We start from the raw sequence: 22641 nt of genomic DNA, 5'->3' as shown, positions 1-22641 counted from the left end.
GGATTTATTTATGTGCCACCCACATGAATATAAGATGGCCATAAACATGGGAGGCTCAGGGGCTGCATTGGGACCCCAGGAAAAATTGGGAAGGGTGCACTCCTCAACATGCAACACACAAATAACTATTGAATGCACAGAAAATATCATCTTTTTCTGCACAGAAAGTCATATTAGTATCTTCTGGGCAAAGCGGTGTTTTCTGTGCAAACCAACCATGTGTGAGTTTTGCATGGACTAAGTCTCAAACTGCAAAGACTCTCAACAGGGTTCCTCCATTCCAACACGTCTTTTCACTGTTTCCCAGTTATTTTTGAATACGCTTTGCATCCCTGGGTTCCCCTTTTGACCTCAGCTTCGTTGCAAGAGATCAGCTGCCCTTTCATTGCCTCACTTCTCTTTCTGTGTCTCTTTCTCCCTTCTCCCCCAAAACCCATCGTCCCCTTGCAGCAGCAAAAAGCCGCCTTGCTAAAGAACAGTTCGGCGCTGCAGACGGTATCCCTGAGGAGCAAACGTGAGTTGAACCATGTACCCAATGCCAGCCGCCGTAATACCAAGGCAACCTTCCCCTGACCTTCTTCTCTTTGGGGAGTTGCAATGGAAGGATGTATCATTGAATACCAAAGTCAGGATCATGCATGTGATAGTACAGTCAGACCTCAGATCCCCACAAGTGGGAAAAACATCAATATAAAATGCTTTGGAAACAAACAAGCTGAGAGCACACTTCTCTATGTCCCCAAATTGCACTGGAAGACCTAGAAATGTCCAGAGAAGTGTCCTCTCTAGGCATTTCTAGGTCCTCCGGTGCAATTCTGTGGTCAGCCTCTGCAGAAGTTGACCATTGACTCATCATGCCAGAGAACCTAGAAATGCCTAGAGAGAACAAAAAGTTTGAAATGATACTTGTTCTGGGTTGTGTGTTCCAGATTTAGAGATGGGGAAGTATAGGGGTGGCTCTCCTTGATCCACACACCTCCCTAGAAGTAATAAAAACATGGATTTCTCTAGGCATATGATACACAGTGCCTTCCTTCCTGTGCTTTTTCTGCTTGAGGAATGGGGAGATGTGGTCCCTTAGTTCTCTTCTCCACCTCCTTGGTTTGTGGAAACCCACATTTATTATTTTCTTTCCAACCTGAGAGTGCTGTCCTCCAAAACTATCTGCCTTAACCCGTTTCGCACCTCTCTTGCTATTTTAACATCTCCAGCAGCCAACCGGGAGCGTCCCAATTCGGCCATCTACCCCTCGGAGAGCTTCCGCCAGACTTTGCTGGGCTCCCGCCGGGGCCGTCCCACCTTGTCCCTCTCCAAAAGCGTCTCCACCACAAACATTGCTGGGTGAGTGAGTTGAGCATGTGTGCAAGGAGCCTTTTTGGATCCAAAAGCTACCATTTTGTCCCCATAGTAGCCAAAATGATAGGATGATAGGATGATGGATAGGATGACCATTTCTTCTTCTCTGTTGCAGGAATTTCAATGATGAATCTCCACTGGGCCTTCGTAGGATCCTGTCCCAATCCACGGACTCCCTGAACATGCGCAACCGCACTCTTTCTGTCGAGTCCCTCATCGATGAAGGTGAGATGGTTAGGCTTCAAGAAAGGCGTATGCTATGACCGATGTGCACGCATACATCAAAATCAAGGCATATTTAATAAAAATGTGTTCCGTGGCATCTTTATTTTAACTACTGCCGTGGAAGGCAGGTGGTGTTTGAGAATCTGGATGTATATGTGCATCTCTGTGTGTGTGTGTGTGGTTGTGTAGGACTTCAGCTCCCAGAAGCCTCACTCAAATTGGCCCACAGTTGCTATTGCTATGGCCGAAAGGTCTTATAGATGGCCAGAAGGAAGGAACTGGTTCTTCTCTGGGTGGTAATGGACAAACCAGATGTTTTGGACTTCAACTCCCAGAAGCCAACTTGGCCAACAGTCAGCAATTATGGATGACCACAAAGTCTTATGGATGGCCAAAAGGAAGGACCTAGTCCTCATAGATTCTCCTCTGGAGAAACCAAACCTGTGTGGGTTCTTCCTATTATCAACCCAGAGCAGTGGTTCCAAACCTTTGGTCCTCCAGATGTTTTGGACTTCATCTCCCAGAAACCCCAACCAACTTGGCCAAGAGTCAGGAATACAGGGAGCTGAAGTCCAAAACATCAGGAGATGAATCTTGGTTCCCTCTTGTTTAGGGTTCTCTGTTGCAACTAAATTCGTATCATGGCATCCTTTCTTGTTCAAGGCGATCAGGTTTGTGGGTACAATTTTTATCATCCTTTATGCATACATTTTTCTCTCTGAGTCCAGGAGCTGAAGTCATCTATAACCAGTTGATGAGCGACTATGAAACAGACGAGAAGGCGTTTGAGGCTGATTCCTGGAGTCTGGCGGTCGACAATAACTTCTTGCAACAACACAAGAAGGAGGTCATGAAGCGCCAAGATGTCATCTATGGTGAGCATCCCCAATATATATATATATAATAAAATAAATAAACCTTCTAGGAAAAGAAGAGATCCCCAAAATCCTAGACTTGAACTCAAGATCTTTCTCCATATAACCTGCTGGAGGTCTGAGTCCTCCAAATGATATGAGGCATGGTCTTATTGGAGGTGGCACCCAAAGGTAGAATTCCCTCTTTTTAGTTCCTAATAGCTCCAAAATTGCTGCCATGCTCACGTCAAATGATAAATAAAGGCATTGTAAAATGGTGTGCTGTATATAAAATAAAATCAAGCTTTGCTTTTTGGGATTCCTTTGGGTGAATATTTTCAATCTATGGTTGGTTGAAGCTGTGGATGTAGAAACTGTGGATATGGAGGTCTGACTGTTCTTCAGTGGCTGAAAACCAACCCAGGATGGTTTTCTCTGCCAATTCTTTACCTCTTTCCACTGCTCCCAACAGAGTTGATCCAGACGGAGCTCCACCACGTCCAGACCCTGAAGATCATGACCAACCTCTTCCGCAAAGGCATGCTGGAAGACCTCCAGATGGACGCAGCCCAAGTCCAGAGTATGTTTCCCAGCCTGGATGAGCTCAGCGAGATCCATGACCGCTTCCTGGTCCAGCTCTTGGAACGCCGCAAGGAGTCCCTGGCCACCGACAGCAACAAGAACTTTGTCATCAACCGGCTGGGAGACATCCTGGTGCAACAGGTGAGCGATGGGCGCTTCGTGGTGGTTATCATCGCTGATGGGTAGAGTTCCCAGATGGCCAGCCCTGGCATAGACCTCCTTCTCTGGTTCTCCAACAAAGGAGGAGAAATCTCGGGGCAAGAGTGAAAGATGTGCAGATGTATATGTTCCTCATTGGTTAGAGCTGGGGTTTGAAGGCTTACTCTGTGCATTTACACTGTAGAAATAATGCACTTTGACATTACTTGCTGCCTTTCCAGTTCTCAGGCTCCAGCGCTGAGCAAATGAAGAAGGCTTACTCAGAGTTCTGCAGCCGCCACACGAAAGCCGTCAAGCTTTACAAAGAGCTGTTCGCTCGTGACAAACGGTTCCAGCAGTTCATCCGCGTAAGTGGAAACTCTCTCCATCCTCTATGAAACTGTCTTTTTTCTCTCCATGTGATAAAGTCCTGTGAACTTGCCCAGGCTCTTCATGATCAATCGTTTCCCCCTCATTTCTCCTTCCTTTCCCAGAGGCTGACCCGATTATCGGTGCTGCGGAGGCACGGCGTGCAAGAATGCATCCTCCTGGTCACCCAGCGCATCACCAAATACCCCGGGCTTATTGACCGAATCCTACAGAACTCCAAAGGTACCAGTGGATGATGGGAGATAGGGGCCAGCATCCTATAGAGAGAGCAGAAGGAGCTGGGGCTGCTAGGAGTTGATGTCCAAAACACCTGGAGCACTAACATTTGGGAATCACAACCAGAAGGGATGGAAGCCATTTGGGTGATGGTTGTGTAGGACCCACCATGGGTTCATCTTTCAGCAAAGGTGGTTGAATTGTCTAGCAATAGTAATTGATGATAATAACTAAAATATATGGATCAGCCTTGCCAAACATGGTGCTCTACTAAGATCCTTTCCCACTACAATACAACCTCATATCCGTAGGGATATGTTTCTGGACTTACTGTGGAAACTCAAAATCACGGACAATGGTAAATCCAATTGAAATGAATGACATAGAGAAGCTGACCATAGAGTCATGCTGGAGATTCCTAGTGAGGATACCTCTCTTGGCATTTCAGTGGTCAACTTCAGCCAGAAGAATACGGTAAAGTCTTTCTGGAGGACCTAGAAAATGCCTAGAGAGAACTATAATTTTTTGTGGGGTTCTAGAAGAGTTTGTTTCTGATGTTTCTCCAGCATCTGTGGCTGGTATCTTCAGAGAATGCTGCCATGGATGCTGGTGAAACATCAGAAACAAACTCTTCTAGAACATGGCCACAGAACCCGAAAAACCCACAAAAGGCTATGGATGCCATCCATGAAAATCTTCGACTTCACCTAGAGAGAACCTTGGACAAGTCATATGCTCTCAGCCTCAGGGGAAGGGAATGGCAAACCTTCTCTGAATACCTCTCTAGTCATTTCTAGGTCTCCCAGCGCAACTCTATGGTCAACCTCCACCAGAAGCATACCACAGACTCTTCCTGGAGGACCTAGAAAATGCCTAGAGAGAACCTATGTTTTCAGAGGTGGGTAAATGAGCCTAGACCTCCTGTTCTGACTCTGGTTTTCCTCCACTTTTACTCCAGGGAATGAAGCAGATCAGCAGGATTTGAGTACTGCCTTGACTTTAGTCAAGGATCTGATCAAGGACATTGACCAAGAAGTCCACGATTATGAGAAGAATGCACGGCTGCAGGAGATTTATGCCCGGGTGGATGGGCGCACCAAGGCCCTCCTGCCCTGGGAACACGGCTCTTTCGGCAAGGACGAGATGCTGCGGCGCAAGCTGGTGCATGATGGCTGCATGCTCTGGAAGACGGCCACCGGGCGCTTCAAAGGTAGTAGGCTGAACCTGAGCTTTCCTGACGGTTCAGTGTACACAAACGTTGTTCCATGCACAGCATTACAAAAAATATTGTGCATAACATTACCTTCAGGCTATGTGTAAAAGGGGTGTATGTGAAACATAAATGAATTTGATGTTTAGATGTGGGTCCCAATGCCCTAATGAGATAGCTTGGTTCCAAGATATCTCTCTCTCTCTCTCTCTCTCTCTCTCTCTATATATATATATATATATATGCAGATATTCCCCAAAAAATCCCCCCAAATCCAAGCGTTTCGGATAAGGGAGGCTCAAGCTGTATATGGCTATAAATATTTTTTATAAAGGAATAAAACCAAACAGGGGAACTTTGAAGTTGGGCAAATTTGGAAATGAGCTTCAGGATACCAGGATGTGCTGGTATTGCCAAACCTTGACCAAAAGGGAGCCCTGGTTAGGAAATCTTACCTGGGTTTCCCTCTTAATGATGTTCTTCTGACATCCTCCGTTCCACATTTGCAGATGTCCTGGTTCTCTTGATGACGGACATCCTCATCTTCCTCCAGGAGAAGGACCAGAGGTATACCTTCCCAACCCTGGTGAGTGGCTCTTGGATTGCTGCAATTCATCCCTAGTGTTTGACATCTAGGGTCTCTCTTATAATAATACCAGCACCTGGTATTTGTTATCATGTCATTGCATTTCCCATTTCTGTGTATGATTGTGAAAACTGAACAGAGAAGAAAACTAATAAAATCAACTCGTTTGTTGTGTGGATACCGTGGACTGCTAAAAAGACCAATAAATGGGTCCTGGAGCAAATCGAGCCTCAACTCTCCCTGGAAACCAAGATGGCTAAATTGAGACTATCTGACTTTGGACATATTATGAAAAGTCCAAAGAGAAGATGATGATGTTTGGTTAGATAGAAGGCAGTAGGAAAAGTGGGAGACCACATTATGGTTGGATAGACTCCCATCAAGGAAGCCACAGCCCTGAGTTTGCAAGACCTGAGCAGGGCTGGTGATAACAGACTTGGAGGTCTCGCATTCATGGGGTGGCCATAAATCAAAGTCAACTTGATGGGAGTTAGCAACAACTATCTCCAGTCCAGGGTAGGATCCTTAGGGGAAATCGGGGATCATGGTTTCTTTTTCCTTCCTCTTCCCATTCTTGGCTAGGCACAGTTTTGGCACAGTTCACAAGCAGTGACACTCTCTTCCAGCATCCCAATGTTCTTCCCATGCCTCTACATCTCCAGGTCTTGACTCAACATGAATTGAATGGAAAGGAAAAAGTAACAGGACTTTGACATATGCCTCTGTTTTTCCACCAGGACAAGCCGGCCATCATCTCTATCCAAAACCTGATTGTCCGAGACATTGCCAACCAGGAGAAGGGCATGTTTCTCATCAGCAACACTCCGCCTGAGATGTACGAGGTCCACACTGCTTCCCGCGATGACCGTAACACTTGGATGAGGCTCATCCAGCAGACCGTCAAGCTGTGAGTGTTGTTGTTATCATTTATTTGTACCGTGGGACCTTGGTATCTGCTGGAGTTTGGATCCTGGATTCTGCTGCGGATACCAAAATCCCTGTATGCTCAAGTCCCGTCATGTACAGCACGGCAGCAAAATGGTGTGTTCTCATGTGCCTTCCAAGTTGTTTCTGACTTATGGCGACCCTGAAGTGGGTTTGCTTGACAAGATTTGCCTCGTCCTGAGTCTGAGAGAGTGTGACTTGCCCAAAGTCATCCATACTTGAGCATGGATTCGAACCCTGGTCTTCAGAGTCATAGTCCAACTCTCCAACTGCTACACCATGTGTGTTACTCATAACACTTATTTCCAGTCATTTTGTTAGACTACAAGGCTGATCATTCTCACCCAGAAACCCAATGAATGGGGATGATGGGTGCTGTAACTCCCCAGATCTTTAAGATGCCGGGTTGGGAATAGTTGGGGTGGACGGGTGGCAGCTTGAACCTCCTTCCCCTGATGTTTCTCTTGCCTGCTTGTTCCAGTTGCCCTGACCGGGTGGATTTCCCCCTCATTGAGACGGAAAGCGAAGCCTCTCTGAGGAAACTGAAAGGTAGGGTTGAACTTCCCCTTTGCAAAATCAACCCGGAAAGAAGATAATCTTGGATCTTGACCCTCCACTGCCTCCCCCTGGTAGACATGTTCTTGGTATTCATTCCCCTCCAGACAAGATCCAGCAGCGCGACCGGGAAATTGCGGAATTGCTGGAGGAGAAAGTGGGCCTCTTTGCCGATGTCTTGGCCCTTCAGAGCGGCGGCGAGGATGGACCCTTGACCTGCGTCAACCCCCGGACCCTTTTCCGCACGGAGTCATCAGACATTCCCAACGGAGAGAAGCTGATCCAGGAGGCTGTCAAAGAAGGTAGGAGGACACTGTGGTGCAATGTAAAATATGGCGTTGTGATATCCAGGTTGATGCCTTGGCTGCTGGTCAGTTCCCTGGTCATGTCACCCTTAAAACCTTTTCCTGTTCTGGGCACTTGAATTTCTGTGCATGCAATCAATAAAGAATAATATAAATTGGATAAATAGATAAAAGGCTATGCCAAGGTGGGAAAGAGCATTTGAATTTTAATCTGTACAAATATAGGATCTCAAGGAATATGTGGATCTAATGTTGGTATGCGTCCATCTCCCCCTTCTTCCATTTCTTTTCACAGTGGAGTTTCTCAAAGACCTCTTCATGGGACCCGCTTGGGACCGAGACCAAAACCACCTCCATGCTCCGAACGGTTGCTCCAGCCCAAACCCCAACAACGCCACAAGTACGTAGCCCCTATCCTTCTGGGATTTATGTATTCCCCATCGCAAGTTTGCCCACTTTTTACTGGGAGAGGAGAAGCCATGTCTTGCTGAGATATAGAGCCATTGAATCCTATATTTGCTGAAGAAATAGTATATTTACTACTAAGTACTACATCTCCCATATCCTTGGGACTGGTACCTGTGGTTTCATTTACCCACATTTGGAGGAAAAAACAAATGATCTCTAGGCATTTTCTAGGCCCTCCAGCATGATCCTATGGCATGCTTCTGGCAGAAGTTGACCATAGAGGCACACTGGAAGACCTAGTAATGCCTTCTGGGTCCCCTGTTATCCACGGTTTTGCATTTCCAAGTTAAGTCTGGGGATGTATCCCCTGCAGATCCGGAAGTTGTACTGCTAGAAAGTAAATCTCTCCTCTCTGTTGGGTCTGATGTGAAGTCAAAGGCTTCCATGGCCGGCATTCATAATTTTTTTGGACCATGCAGCCATGTTCTAAAAGAGTTTATTCCTGACGTTTCGCCAGCATCTGTGGTTGGCATCTTCGGAGGCGCATTCTCTAAAGATGCCAGCCAGAGATGCTGGCGAAACGTCGGGAATAAACCCTTCCAGAACATGGCCTAAAAGTCCGAAAAACCCACCAGAAGTTTTGTATGGATCTTCTTGGCAGTCTGAACTGGGGGTGGGTGATATTGCTTGGCAAAGCAACAACTGACTTCATCTGCCTTGTTGTTCTTGTTCTTTTTCCTACAGACGGGGAGACCGGAAATGTAAACGGTTCTCTCGAATTCCCCAGGGTTGAATCGGAGTCAAACCAGCGGGTAAGAGGGGTTTTATGAGGGGAGGGTCTGAGCTGTTTGCCCCCTTCTTCTGCTTCTGTGGGGCAGCTTTGTGTTGTGGTTTTAAAGCTAGTAGATCAAAGCTGGGCCAAGGGAGGCCCTGCTGTCAAATGCAGCACATGGCTCAACATCTCTGGGGTTGCCAAGTGTGCCTTATTATAAAGGAATATCCCTTATCTGAGAGCCCTTATAGGGCTAGCGAATGTCCCTTATTATAAGAGATGTCCCTTCTCTGCAATTGGACTCTCTCAATTCCATTTTGCTGAGCATTATCATCTTTTCCAGTGAGTCGTCTCATAATATTTCCAAAGTACGACAGCCTGAGTTTAGTCACTTGGGCTTCTAGGAAGAGTCTAGGCTTGATTTCCTCTAGGACCCATCTATCCTTCTTTAGCCCCACATTTCAAATGACCTGATTCTCTTTCCGCCAGCCTTCGTCGCCGTTCAGCTTTTGCAAGAATGCATAGAATAAATATATCTTGCACAACATCTGAGGCTCATGGGGCAGAAGACAATAAAATCAGTGTAGAATGGCCGAAAGCAATAAGATTTATTTGGAAATCCTAAAAGTATATTCAGCCGTTGGAACACTTAAAAAAGAGAGAGAGCTTTGGAAACCACTTTGAACAAGGTTTTCTCCTTGTGATCTTTGGCCCGTTTGGCTCAAGGGTCGTCTCTGACCGGGTTGTGTTTTTTGTTTAGGATGGCAATGGCAACCAGTTGCACCAGAAAGTCCCACAGGAGGTAAGCAGATGAAAGAGCTCAGATCGGGAAGGTTGGATGCATTGGGCACATTTCTGGTCCCAAGTATTTTGGATAAGAGAGACTTCACCTTAATAATACTATGCTGTCCTTCACTGGCACCCCAAGTCTGCCACCTGAAGCATCCGCCTCGCTCTACCCATCCACAGCACCATCCCTTGCATGGACTGAAGCCAGTTTCTTTCTCTCTTTCAGGAGGTGCTGCAGCGGCTCAGGAGTCTCTATTCTCTACTTCATGGCTTGCAGGTGATTCTGGTTTGCAATGTGACTCCAAGGTTGCTACTGGGAGCAAGTACTCACTGTGTTTCATGCCCATATCCCACCTCTTGCTATCCCCTAAATAGGACTGTATGAGTTTTTCTAATGAAACTAGTTTATTGTCCTTTCTCAGGGCATGATCTTGAAGTCACAAGGTGTATCCATTTTATTAGCTAAGTTATTTAAGGCCCTTCCATCCCAGCTTTCTCCCTCAATGGGATCCAAGGGGGCTTGTAATAATTCTGAAAAGCTCCAGAAGTTAGATGGGCATCTTTCGGGCAGAATGGGGTTGGATAGATGGCCCTTGAGGTCCCTCCGAAGTCTATGATTCCATGATTTTACCTTTCCTTTCCTTCCCTTTCTATCTATCCGCCAGGGAGTTGTGGCACACCAGGACACCCTCCTGGAGCTGCAGTTGCAAGAGGCGAGTGAACGGCGGGAGAGGCTGAGCCGGACCAACTCCCGCAAGGATGGCTCTTCGTCTTCCTCCTCATCCTCCTCCTCCTCTTCCTCGCTGGAGAGGCAAGCCTCGGACCTTTCGCTGCTCCAGAAACAGCACACTCTGCTGCAGGAGGAGCTGAGCCGCTGCCGGCAGCTCTGCCAAGAGAAGAGCCAAGAAGTGGCGGCGCTGGAGGCCCGGCTGCGGGAGAGCGAGCTGGAAAGGGCCCGGCAAGAGCGTGAGGCAGAAGAGGTGCGCCGGCAGCTGGCGGCCTTCCGGCAACCCTTGGAGGCCACCTGGGTCCGGAAGGGGGCAGAGTCTCGGAGACGCAGCTTGCCCGCTGGTGATGCTCTCTACCAAAGCTTCACCCCACCTTCAGTAAGAGAGCTCTCTTTGGGGTTGGATTGGATGGTCCCTGAAGGTCCCTTTAAAATTGGAGGGTGGTGGGCTCTCCATCTTTAAACAAAGTTTATATTGGCACCTTTTAGTGCTGCTTTAGTTGTGCATTCCTGCATGGCTGGGGGTTAGATTATAGAACTCCTCGGGGTCCCTTTTAATTTGGAGGGTGGTGGGCTCTCCATCTTTAAACAGAGGTTAGGTGGGCACCTTTCAGAGGCACTTTGAATTGTGCATTTCTGCATGGCAGGAGGTTAGCTTAGATGGCTCATGAGGGTCCCTTAAAAATTGGAGGGTGGCGGAGTCTCCATCTTGTTAGGTGGGTACTTTTCAGAGGTGCTTTGGTTGTGCATTCCTGCATGGCAGGGGGTTAGATTATATGACCCCTCGGGGTCCCTTCCCACTTGGAGGGTGGTGGACTCTCCATCTTTAGACAAGAGGTTAGATTGGCACCTTTCAGAGTCTCTTTAAATTGTGCCTTCCTGCATGGCAGTGGGTTGGATGTCTCCTGAGGGTCCCTTCCAACTCGGAGGGCGGTGGAACTGTAAACCATAGGTTAGATGGGCATCTTTCATAGGTGCTTTAGTTGTGCATCCCCGCATGGCAGAATGGGACTGGGACAGGTGGCCCCTGAGGGTCCCTTCCCTTAAGGTTTTGTGATTCTACGAAATCTTCACGGGACTCGAATTGCAGCTGACTGCTTTGCTCCCCGTTTTCTTCCCGACAGCAGAGCCGAGCGGGGGATCTGCTTTCCCCCGGATGCCACTCTCTGCACCGGACCTTTGCCAGTTGCCAGCGGGATGAGGCGGCTTACCCCGGGATGCCCAGCCGGCTACAGGAGGGCGACCAGGACCTGGAGGTGCTTTCGGAGGAAGAGGGTCCGGTCCCCTCGCAGTCTCCCCCTCCCAGCCCAAGAGGTGTGTTGCTTGCAAGGGCCCTTGATCACTTGATCTCCATTGCTTTATCACTTGGGCGCTGAGGTCCAAAAACACCTGAAGGACCACAGTTTGGGAATCGCTGCACTGAGCATTGGGTTGGACTGGGCCGCCTCTGGGGCTTCTCCAGCTCTTATGGGATGCGCAATATTTTTTCCAAACCAGACCAATTTTGTCATTTGTCTTCCAGATTTCCAGAGGATGCAGGACATCCCAGAGGAGGTGGAGAGCGTCCCGGAACCCAGCGTTGGCGACCGCGGCTCCTCCGAGAGCTAGATGGTGCAAACGGGGGGACATCCCTGCTCTCTCTGAAACCTTCGGACGGTCCTCCAATCCAAGCCATGCCACCGTGGCGCTTCAGGGACCTGGAAAGAGCACCCCAAACTTGACTTTGGCATGGGGTTCGGGTGGGTGGCGGGGAAGGGAAGGGGGAGACCATGTCCTGAGAGTTGTCGGGGGGCAATGCCAGGCCAAAGCCTCCCCCGGAGAGGGACCGCCGCTTGATCTGTGGCCTTGATCCTTCCTCAGTGACGGACGATGGGTTCGGGTTCTCTTCTTTTTATTTTTGGTGTTGTGACTGTCTCTGCCCCTTGCTCCCGGTTGCTTATGGGGAAGCGAATCCGGGGATCTGCCGGAATCGGGATTGTGATTCCCCCCCAAATCCATACGGTTTCACATTATTTATTTTGGGAGCGGGAGGAAGCTGCTCCGTCGGGCGGCGTTTTAGATTAATTTTATTAATTTTATTTTAAAAATATCTCATAAGCGATAAGGAGATGCGTTCGTTTCTTTTGCAAGAGGGGGGTCTGGCGGCCCTAGAAGTCTTGGCCAACGCTTTCCCTGGGGCCTTTTCTTCGCTGATTTTAACCCTGTGAATTGGTTGTTCTCATTGAGGTCCATTTAAAAGTGATTTTTCAACCCCTCATTTTTGGAAAGGGATGCAACTTGTATCCCAATGTGCTCAAATTTTTTTACACATGCGCCACAGGTTAAATTTCTTGCGCAACATGCTCCGCAGCCCCAGGAATGGTCTTTCTAACCAGTAAAGTGCTAGTTTTGGGAAGGCTGTTTAGTGCCATTGTGAAACTAGAAGGGGGTCAAAGACTAATAGAGGATCAAACATCTGCTGTTTTATGATGCTGCCAATGGCGCCCCCAAGTGGCCCCTGTTGAAATTGCAGCCTTTTGAAAATTGGAGGAGAACATAATAACTGCATTATTTTAGTTTCTTTGGATGAAGGGGGGAAATCGGATTAAAAACGTGAAGGAGAGACCTTGAAGGCTTCGCCAAGAATTTAGGCGTGCGCCATTTGTACACAGAAAGAAAGCAAGAAAATATTTTGTTCCATTATTATTATTATTACTATTAATATTATTATTATTACTATTTTAATTAGCCTAGTGACTTCCTTTCTGTACCAAAGCTGGATTTATTTTTAGAGGATACCTGTCGTTTTTGGGGAGGGTTAGGGTTCAACTATGTTTTGCTGCAGGGATATTAGACTGGGTTTGGGAGCATGGATAGAACATTAAAAGGAAAGACTGTGCAAATTGCAAGTGTACAATGATGCAGATCGCAAGTGTGCAATGCACCATTTTGATGGTCATTGAAGGTTCAAGCATTCACCTTAAAAGCGCATTTCTGGCCAGGTGTGCATATAACATGAAAAGAAAGGGTTGTGCAGATGACAAGTGTGCAATGTTCAAATTGCAAGTGTACAGTGTGCCATTTTGATGGTCATTGAAGGTTCAGCCGTTCACATTGAAAGCGCATTTCCAGCCAGGTGTGGATATAATATGAAAAGAAAGGGTTGTGCAGATTGTGAGTGTGCAATGCCACAAATCTCAAGTGTGCAATGCTCCAGATGGATGCAAACCGCAAAGGTACCGCTCTGCAAATTGCAAACATACCTTTCCTTCCTACATTTTATAAAAACGATTGGAAAACCCCAAAATCGTCACAATACGACCCAATTGCGGCGCTACCTGGCTGCATCCTGTGGGACCCTGGGATTTGTAGTTTGCTGGGGCTTTTAGATTTCCCGGCTGAACTACAACTCCCAGGATTCCCTAGGAATAATACATCTGTGGAGGTTTAAAGAGATGTAAAAGCTCCATAACCATATAATGTCAAAATAAAGTGTTGAAAGGACGCCGACGGGGCATTTAATTTTTCTAGCTACAAGGGCCTTTTTGTTTCTGGTTTTTAAATTAATGCGCAAGACTGATATATATATAAATATCTGAAGAGAACAAAATGGTTTATTGTTTTGGGTCAATTCAACTTGTAAAAAGAAAAGGGGAGGGGAAAAGAAGCGAATTAAAAGAGATCAAAACCAAGGATGTTTTGGGTCTGTTTTTCTTGTGGGTTGCAGCCGGAGAGACGGAGCAAAGAGGATGGAAAACGGGTATAAGGGAATGATAATTAATAATTGATATTAATATTAATATCTCATCCACAATCCAAGGCTCAAGACGGGATGCAAGATAAATTAAAACACAATAAAACCATGTTAACACAATACAAATTGTATATATACACAGATCAATACAGATCACACTCAAGCATTTGCAACTTTCATGCTGTTGGCAAACTGTAAATACAGATTGCAGTATATATATATATATATATATATATACACACACACACATATTTCAGACATTTGCAACTTTCATGTTGCTTGTAAACTTTACAGATACAATATATATACAGTGGATCCTTGTTATACGCTGGGGTTTGGTTCCAAGATCCCCCTTCGGTGGATAACAAAATCCGTGTACAGTATGCTCAAGTCCCATTAAATATAATGACAGAGCAAAATGGTGTCCCTAATAAAAAATGGAACATCAAGGTAAATGTATACTTTTTTGGAACATTTTCAAACCGTGGATGCTTGAATCCGTGTATAAAAAATCCGTGTATAAGCAGGGCCGACTGTATATATACACACACACACACACACACACAATCAGTGTGATGTCCTGCCAGGACTGTTTGACTCTCCCCCTGCATTTCCTTTCCTATTGGTTCAGGCCACGGTATGTTTCAGTGTAGGAAATGTTCATGGCATAAATCCTGGGAGGAGCTGTAGGGTCCCCTGCTGCCTTTTTCCAGCTTTGCTTTGCCCTTTCCCAGGCTTTTAGTTTGGGGCAGTCTTGGCTGTGAGCTGGCAGAGAGCTTTCTTTGGTGGCAGCCAGAAAGGGCATGTCTTAGACTTTAGCCATTTCAGTTCCCAGGAACAAGTCAGCGAAATTACTAGTTACCTTCATCAAGTCAAAGAATTCAGGAGCTGAAAGACCCTCCTGCAGCAGCAGCAGCAGCAGCAGCTCCATTGAGAGAGGAGATCAGACCCAGAAGATTGCTGAAAGCCAAACTGTAAAGTGTCTTTTAATCCAGAGCTAGATGGGGAGGAGAAAACGCTTTACCTTTGTTCTTTAAATCAAACTTCCCCTTTTTTGAACTTTACATTCAGCTTCAGAGCCTTTTGGGGTAGAAGAGCTTGATCTCACACCCAAATCTGCCACCACCAGCTTTAGCTGAGTGTGTCTCACAAGCAGCAGAAAAGATGCAAGTGCTTGAGAACAAAGGAAAGAGGGTGGGCAAAAGGGGAAAACATACACAGTAAGTGTGTATATATATATATATATATACACACACACACACATTTCAAACATTTACAACTTTTAAATTCCTACAAACTTTCAATACAGATACAATATATATATATATATACACACACACATACTGTATACGTTTACAAGCAGCATAAATGTTGCAAATACTTGAAGATGTGTATACACACATACACACATATATAAATATACACATACATATATATATACACACACACACACACATATATATATATCTCAACAAACCCTGCGGGGAGAATACAAGCAAAGCATGCAGACACCAAGAGGAAATACTTCATCGATTCTTTTGGTTCCTAATTAATTATTAATCCATGAATCAGGGGCCAATCAGTTCCTGGGGTTCTGCATTGATTGATTGATGAGTGTCCCTGGAAGGAGGAGGCAGGGCCCAGCAGAGGCCTGAGGACTCCATTTCCCAGCAAGCTCAGCAGCAGAGAGGAAGTGACGTCAGGAACAGGGAGGGGAGGGGCTTTCCTTCCTTCCTTCTCTCTCTTTCTGCAATGCTGACGTTCCCTTCCGTTCTGCTGGCAGCCAAAGGAGCAAAGGTAGGAGGGGATGATGGGTTTGGGTGGCCTTTTGGGGGGTTTCTTGGGTAAGAAAAGATGGGGTCCCTGGGGGGGGCACAACTTGTTAGGAAAAAAATGACTTTCTTGGACTTCAAGCCCCATGATCCCCAGTCTTTGTGGCCAGGATGGACTGCAAGACCCATAGTCCCCCTATAGCCTTGCAGTCCTCCACCTCCTCCCCCCATTAGGCATGATGACCATGCTGGACTGCAAGTCCAATAATCCCCTGGACTTTGGGAGGAGTTAGGGTCTCCAGGGTTTGGACTACAACTCCCACAATCCCCCACACCAGTTCCTATCATCCCTCCCCAACTTCCCAAGCATTATGTTGGACTCCAAGTCCCTTGGTCTCCCCCATTTTGGAATGAATTAGGGCACTGGGTCTCATCCTTGGGTCCTTCGGGCATTTTAAGACTCCAGCTCCCAGAATCCTTGATCATTTGGGATTTCTGGGAGTTGAAGTCCAAAACCTTAGGAGAGCCAAAGGTTGAGAACCACTGAATTCGGGTCTCTCCAGTTTTTGGACTGCAACTCCCACAATCCCATGCGCCAATTTCTATAACCCACCGGGCATTGTGACCAGGCTGGACTGCAAATCCCATCAACCCCCCTTTTCTATAACCCTCCCCCAGGTATTATGATCAGAGCAATAGCAAATAGCACTTTGCATCCCTATTGCTGCTTCCTAATAGTGAACTAAGCCTCTCTAAGGGCTTTGCAGTCCATAAACCCATTCCTAGGCTGGACTGTCAAGCCCCAAGGTAGTGTTTTTGGACTCCAGTTTAAGGACTTCAACTCCCATCATCCCCTTTCTCCCTCCCCATTCAACCTGACCACTACAGCTTCCATGCCCAGCAAGATTTAAGCAACACTGTGCTTTGGATGGTTCCTTCCTCTGCAGTGGAGTCTCCCGCGCCTCCCATCCAAGTCCTAACCAGGGCTGACCCTGCTTAGCGTCCCAGACTCCTGTAAATCCCTTTCTCCTTGTCCTTCTTTTCCTTTTCCAGATGAAGCTCTTGCTCCTTGCGCTGCTGGTGGTCCTCTCCTGCGTCCGTGCCGAGGAAGGCGCCCGGCTCTTGGCATCCAAGTCCCTCCTGAACCGATACGCCGTCGAGGGACGTGACCTCACCTTGCAGTACAACATCTACAACGTTGGCTCCAGGTATCGGCCCAGGCTGGCGCCCCAGGTTCAGGGGTATATTGGACTACAATTCCCACCAAGAGCGATGGGAGTTGTAGTCCAACCCGCTCCCTTTCTCAGGGATGTCCTTAGATGATGCCTTTGTATCTCATGCGCATGTCTCAATCCTCATCTAGCGCCGCCTTAGAAGTGGAGCTGTCGGATGATTCCTTCCCTCCAGAGGACTTTGGCATCGTCTCTGGGATGCTCAACGTTAAATGGGACAGGATCGCACCGTATCCTTCCGCATTGCTGGAATGCCAAGTTCCTAGTCCCCATGTTTGTGAGGTTCCCTTCCCTAATTCCCTCCTTTCCCTCTTGCTTCATCTTGCTTGACGCCGCTTTAATGCCTGTGGCTCCATCCTTGCGAACCTGGAGATCTGTAGTCCATTGTTTGGGTCTGCTCCTGCGCCGGAGTTTCGTTTTCCTTAACCCGGGACCCCGCCAGCGCCAGCAACGTCTCCCACACGGTGGTCCTGAGACCCCTGAAGGCCGGCTACTTCAACTTTACGTCGGGGACCATCACTTACTTGGCCCAGGAGGGAGGCCAGGTGGTGGTAAGTGGACAGGGCTATGGAGAAGGGCGCCTTTGACCCTTGGGACTTGGAAGATGTTCATACCAGCGCATACCGTGGAGTGAGCGCCGGCGAAATGCTTACGAAGCGCACGCGCATCCGAGCACTGTCTCCATCTTTCTGTCTTTCGTTCCAGGTCGGCTTCACCAGCGCCCCGGGACAAGGAGGGATCCTGGCCCAGCGCGAATTCGACCGCAGGTTTTCTCCGCACTTTGTGAGTCGTTGTTGTTGTTGTTGTTATAGTCCTATTTATTTCCATCCCAGTTTCGGGGTGACCCCATGTCCTAACTGCAAAAGAGGAGAAGGCACCCCAAAAAATATTAGGATACTCACAAAGAAGGGAGAACATTTGACCCAAGAGAAGCTGGAAACACTCCTGTAAATGTAAACTCGTGCTTCTTTGTCGTGCGCAAAATGGAGGACATTTTGGAATTCCTCCTTGGATAAAATGGTTGAAATGTAGAAAATGTCCTGGAAAAGGAGGACGTCTGGTCACTCCATCCCTTAGTTTGGATTGCAAAATGGCTTACAGCAAGTCGGAAAGAAAACGTTGCCTCTGAGCAGACTTTGTACAGAGTTCCCTTGAGAATTTGGGGTACAGATTTGGACCCTTGTCATGTCCCAGGGTTGCACCCAACAAGCCCAGGTGCCTCCGTTTCCCTCTGTGGTCCCTCTCAAAATGGCAGCCGCTTGTTGATGGCATTTTTGAGAAGGGCTGCAGAGGGAAACGGAGTTATTTGGGGGAGTATAGACTAGTTCTGGGGCGCATCTTGGAGGTGCGCTTGTGCGTTTTCATGCGTTTGGGGGAGGCAGGGCTTCCCAGGGAGTTTGAGGCAAAAATGGCCCAGATTCTTATTTTATTTTTGTAATTGGGAGGTTTTGTAAACTCTTTCTTTTTCTCTTTGGTTTTTTTTTTCTGTCTTTCTTTTTGTCTGTCTGTCTGTCTTTTTGTCTTGGTTCTGTTGTCTTTCTCTTTCTTTTATCTGTCCATCTTTCTTTCTTTGCATCTTTTGTTCTTTCTGTCTTTCTTTCTGTCTGTCTGTGTTTCATTATTTTTGTCTTGGTTTCGTTCCATCTTTCTTTTATCTTTATCACTGTCGGTCTTTCTCTCTGTCTCTCTTTTGTCTATCTGTCTCTCTTTCTCATTCGTCTTTTCTTCCTTTGCAGCTGGACTGGGCCGCTTTTGGCGTCATGACCCTCCCTTCCATCGGCATCCCTCTCTTGTTGTGGTACTCCAGCAAAAGGAAGTATGACACCCCAAAGACCAAGAAGAACTGAGCAAACCTCCCTTCCGGCCATTTTGCCTCCTTTCCGGTCCATCATGGCAGCTGTGTTTGCCAACAGCGGCGTTTCAAGCGGACGGCGTTTCCATTTAAGCAGAAGAGTATTCTATGGTTGCCGCAAAGCGATCCCAAATGACCAGATCTCTGAGTCACAAGTCTGGCCGCCTCCATTTTGCCTCCAAAAACTCACCTTCCTCCGCCAAAACGGTGCTGGCAGAAAAGGGTTTGGAGTGGAAACGCCAGCGCTATCAAAAGCGTTGAAACGTGTTCGGTTTTTCGGTCGGGGTGCGTTTTTTTAAATAAAAAAATAAAATAAAACCACAAATCTATCGTGTCCTTCATTTCTTTTTTCCCCTCTCTTCCTTTGGTCAATATGGACTCTTGCTCTCAGCATGTTTAGAAGCAGAAATGTGTTCACAAGTTAAAACATGAGCCAGAAGTGTGATGCAGCAGCTAAAAAGGTCAATGCGATCCTAGGCTGCATCAACAGAAATATAGTCTGGAGGGAAGCAGTAGTGCCTCTTTATTCTGCTTTGGTCAGGACTCACCTGGAGTAATACTCTACCTGTCCCTTCCTGTGCTGTGATTGGCTGACCATCTTTGAGGGGTGTGGCCTCATTCTCTACCTGTCCCTTCCTGCACTGTGATTGGCTGACCATTCCTGAGGGGTGTGGCCTCCCCTTCTTTTGGAGCCTGGTCAGTCTTGCCTTGCCCAGCCATGGAGCATCATCATCTCTCCTCTGTCAGGATATATAGAGAATATATAGTTTAGGGTCGAGTTCATCACCATGAATTGAAACCCTCCTTCCATCCTGAGGCTCTTTTGGGAGCTGTAGTCCCAAAAGGCCATGTCTTCCAGTTTGTTCTCCAGGGCAGCAGGGTTTAACCCTTCAGGAGGCCCAGGACCAAAGCCTTTGCATCCCCTGCCTCACTACTATCACTAGTATTAGTATTAACGTATATTTGGACCCAAAGGTGCCAGCCCTGAGTCTCCCAAAGAAACCCAGGAGCCAGGAACCATGAGCCCCTTTTTGCCTGAGAATAATGAGCCTGCAACGCTCCCTTTTCGCCACCAGAGGGCGCCCCAGGACAGGGAATCATCATCATACTAAGCATTGGACCGAAGTGCGCCGCTTGAGCCACAGGAGGGCGCCCGAGAGATCTAGAGAAAAACAGCCAGGAATGGAAGGACCCTGGCTGCCGCTAGAGGGCGCCCCAGGACAATAGGGATCCATAGAGAACGGGGCTCCTGCTGCTGGCGCCCTCAGCAAGACTGAGTTTGGGAGGACTACAATTCCCATCACCCCAACCAACCAACCCACATGGCCCTGGCCTTGAGGATGATGAGAATTAGTCCCTGGAGCAGCAGAAAACAAGCTGCTTGCTTCCTCCTCAATTGACATCCCTTCAAGTATTTAAACAGGGCTATCATCATATCACCTCTTCACCTTCTCTTCTCCAGGCTAAATATCTCTAGCTCCCTCAGTCTCTCCTCATAGGGCTCCATGGTTTCCAGACCCTTCACCATTTTAGTTGCCCTCCTTTGGACACATGGCTCTAGTTTCTCAATGTCCCTTTTAAATTGTGGTGCCCAGACTGGACACAATATTATTCCAGGTGGGGCCTGACCAGAGCAGAATATAGTGGCACTATGACTTCCCTTGATCTAGAGACTAGACTTCTATTGATGCAGCCTAGAATCACATTGGCCTTGTTAGCTGCAGCATTGCATAGTTGGCTCATGTTCAACTTATGGTCTACTTGGACTCCTAGATCCCTTTCAAATATATAAGTCTCTTTAAACCAGGTGTCCCCCATAAACCTATATCTGTGCATTTCATTTTTTCCTCCCTTACGTTTCCCAGTATTGAATTTCATGTTGTTAGCTTTGGCCCAGCTTTCTAGTCCATTGGGGTCCTTTTGGATTCTGGTCCTGTCTTCTGGGGTGTTAGCTATTCCTCCCAGTTTGGTGTTGTCATGTGCAAATGGGATAAGCATGGGCTCAACAAGGGCTTGGACTGCACACCTGCACCCATTAAAGAGGGTCAGGGATGATGGGCCCTGTTTGTTTCCTGCCGCTCCAGAGAGGCTTGCTGTGGGGTGTGGAAAAGGGGGGCACGAGGGCCCTTTGTGGGTTTTGTTTTTGGGGAGGAGTTACCGATTGAGGAACATGCCATCGAGGCGCATAGACGCCAAGCAAAATGCTCTTCTTGTGGTGGTCTGCATTGCTTCCTCTGCTCTGTCTGGTTGCAGGTAATAATCCATATTTTTAAACATGTATTTTAAGGAGTCGGTGGGTTGTGTTAGCTTTTTGCAAACATGACCTGTCGCTTGTTTTGATACACCAACATTGAACCTAAAGCCTGGCTTGATGCTCAGAAGAAGCTAGCTTCCTCTCTCTCGCTTCTTCTTATTGCAGAATTGTCAAAATGTGCAGCTTTTGTACTGACCTTTTGCTTCAAACATCCCAGTTTTTCCTTTTTCCTTCCTACCTTCTCCCTTCGTCCTTGGCTTATTTTTCAGTTGCTGCAAAGCAAGTCTGAAAAGAGTTTAAACTCAATTGAATTCAATGGATAAATGGAGAGGGATTGAGGAGGGACTCCCCAGTCGGCTCAAGCAAAAGCAAACTGCTGCAGGTTCTCCTTGGACTTTATCATATGGAAAAACCTGGAGTTTAAACTGTTTTATTGCTTTTTTGTTGCTGTTTCTTGCTTCTTCATAACCTCTTGATTGATTGATTGATTGATTGATCAATTTTTTATTCATTAAAAAAATATTTACAGTTCTCTTATTCAGGGTAGCATAGATAGATAGATAGATAGATAGATAGATAGATAGATAGATATTCCAAATTGGTCAGTAATTTCATAAAATATAGCTCCAGTTGCCAAATTATATAAGTTTATTGCCTCTTTAATAGCAACGTCATGTGAAAATCTTAAATGCAATATTGCATTTTGCATGGCAAAATCGGCTGTTTTGTTACCCATGCTGCTCCATATAAATTTGGGTATAAATGATAGCCCTTAATGACCCCTAGAAGAACTCTAGGAGCCTGTCCTCCATTGCCAGCAAGGCATGAGGACATGCGCACACACCCCTGAGGGGCACCCACATCATCATATCTAGAGAGTCGCATAAAAGGGATTATCATAGGACCAGGAAGAGCAAATATTTGCCTTGCCTGAGGCTCTTGCCCCCTCCTTGAGTCTGTTGTCCGAACAGCTTAAGACCCCTAAGACAATCAGACAGGGACATCCAGGTGAAAAGCAAGGAATTAAACACCTTTGTTCTCACCATCAAGCCCCTTTGCCAGAGGCAAGATTTTGCCTATAAATACTCTCAGATTTGCCTGTTCCCGGGGCCAGTCTGGACTTCAGGGGGAAGCTCTGTCCCCTTGAACCCTGACCTGGCTCCTGGCTCCTGGCCAGTCATTCCATGGCTGAGCCTCCTGCCATCCTCATCATCTTCCATTTGGATTCCTGGAGGGAGTCTACATTCTGGGACGTATCACCCCAGTGATGCCTAAAATCCTATTCCATGCTCACCTATGCTTTTCCTGAGCCTTGTATGTGTGGGAATGCTAGTGAACTGTATGTGGTTTCCCCCTTATAAATAAATTGGTTATTAATTCTAGAAGTCTGTCTCAGTTCCATTTATTGGGATCCCCTGGTCTACTCCGTATACACAACGGGAGACGATTCTGCAAGGGCCGTCGTAGCAGGCCCTCCTCTTGCAAGATTTGAGCTATAATAATAATAAATTTCCCCTAAACGTATCCTTGGCTACAGTTTAAATCCCAATTTTGCCCTATTTTCTTTGTGTGATACCTAAGTATTTGTGTTAATGTTGTTAATTTTGCCATCTTGTCCTGACAACTCTCATGTTATTTTAAAGAGGGTTGCCAAGAACTCTGCTCTTCTACTGCTTCATTCACTTTAACATTATTATTATTATTATTATTATTATTATTATTATTATTATTATTATTATT

General features: G+C 46.9%; 3 protein-coding genes across 8 annotated transcripts in view; all 3 read left to right on the top strand.

Moving 5' to 3' along the window:
* ARHGEF2 (Rho/Rac guanine nucleotide exchange factor 2) overlaps positions 1 to 13729 on the top strand; it is a 58386-nt gene extending 44657 nt beyond the window's left edge. For 3 of the 4 annotated variants that reach the window (XM_042439439.1, XM_042439442.1, XM_042439441.1), the window contains 19 exons: positions 451 to 514; positions 1212 to 1341; positions 1472 to 1581; positions 2310 to 2456; positions 2908 to 3158; positions 3398 to 3523; positions 3650 to 3767; positions 4720 to 4971; positions 5481 to 5557; positions 6295 to 6464; positions 6984 to 7051; positions 7165 to 7359; positions 7658 to 7762; positions 8515 to 8582; positions 9303 to 9344; positions 9558 to 9608; positions 9997 to 10437; positions 11183 to 11372; positions 11581 to 13729. In XM_042439439.1, coding sequence (XP_042295373.1) covers positions 451 to 514; positions 1212 to 1341; positions 1472 to 1581; positions 2310 to 2456; positions 2908 to 3158; positions 3398 to 3523; positions 3650 to 3767; positions 4720 to 4971; positions 5481 to 5557; positions 6295 to 6464; positions 6984 to 7051; positions 7165 to 7359; positions 7658 to 7762; positions 8515 to 8582; positions 9303 to 9344; positions 9558 to 9608; positions 9997 to 10437; positions 11183 to 11372; positions 11581 to 11666 — 2691 coding nt within the window. In that variant the 3' untranslated portion in view covers positions 11667 to 13729. The remainder of the gene's footprint in view (positions 1 to 450; positions 515 to 1211; positions 1342 to 1471; positions 1582 to 2309; positions 2457 to 2907; positions 3159 to 3397; positions 3524 to 3649; positions 3768 to 4719; positions 4972 to 5480; positions 5558 to 6294; positions 6465 to 6983; positions 7052 to 7164; positions 7360 to 7657; positions 7763 to 8514; positions 8583 to 9302; positions 9345 to 9557; positions 9609 to 9996; positions 10438 to 11182; positions 11373 to 11580) is intronic. The other variant, XM_042439438.1, reaches the window with a different exon arrangement.
* A 1737-nt stretch (positions 13730 to 15466) lies between these two features.
* On the top strand, positions 15467 to 18972 carry SSR2 (signal sequence receptor subunit 2). The gene is made up of 6 exons (XM_042441276.1): positions 15467 to 15588; positions 16617 to 16771; positions 16927 to 17025; positions 17238 to 17346; positions 17501 to 17578; positions 18532 to 18972. Exons 1-6 carry the CDS (start codon positions 15544 to 15546, stop codon positions 18640 to 18642), a joined length of 597 nt encoding a protein of 198 aa, XP_042297210.1. The 5' UTR covers positions 15467 to 15543; the 3' UTR covers positions 18643 to 18972.
* Positions 18973 to 20693: 1721 nt separating this feature from the next.
* LOC121916324 (SLAM family member 9-like) overlaps positions 20694 to 22641 on the top strand; it is a 16174-nt gene continuing 14226 nt past the window's right edge. The window contains exon 1 of one of the 3 annotated variants that reach the window (XM_042441287.1): positions 20694 to 20900. In XM_042441287.1, the coding sequence (XP_042297221.1) occupies positions 20849 to 20900 (52 nt within the window). In that variant the 5' untranslated portion in view covers positions 20694 to 20848. The remainder of the gene's footprint in view (positions 20901 to 22641) is intronic. The other 2 variants (XM_042441288.1, XM_042441289.1) reach the window with 2 other exon arrangements.

The sequence above is a fragment of the Sceloporus undulatus genome, chromosome 9 (genome assembly GCF_019175285.1).
Source record: "Sceloporus undulatus isolate JIND9_A2432 ecotype Alabama chromosome 9, SceUnd_v1.1, whole genome shotgun sequence".
Taxonomy (NCBI): domain Eukaryota; kingdom Metazoa; phylum Chordata; class Lepidosauria; order Squamata; family Phrynosomatidae; genus Sceloporus; species Sceloporus undulatus.
The sequence above is the reverse complement of the archived record's forward strand: the minus strand, read 5'-3'. Positions and strand labels throughout refer to the sequence as shown.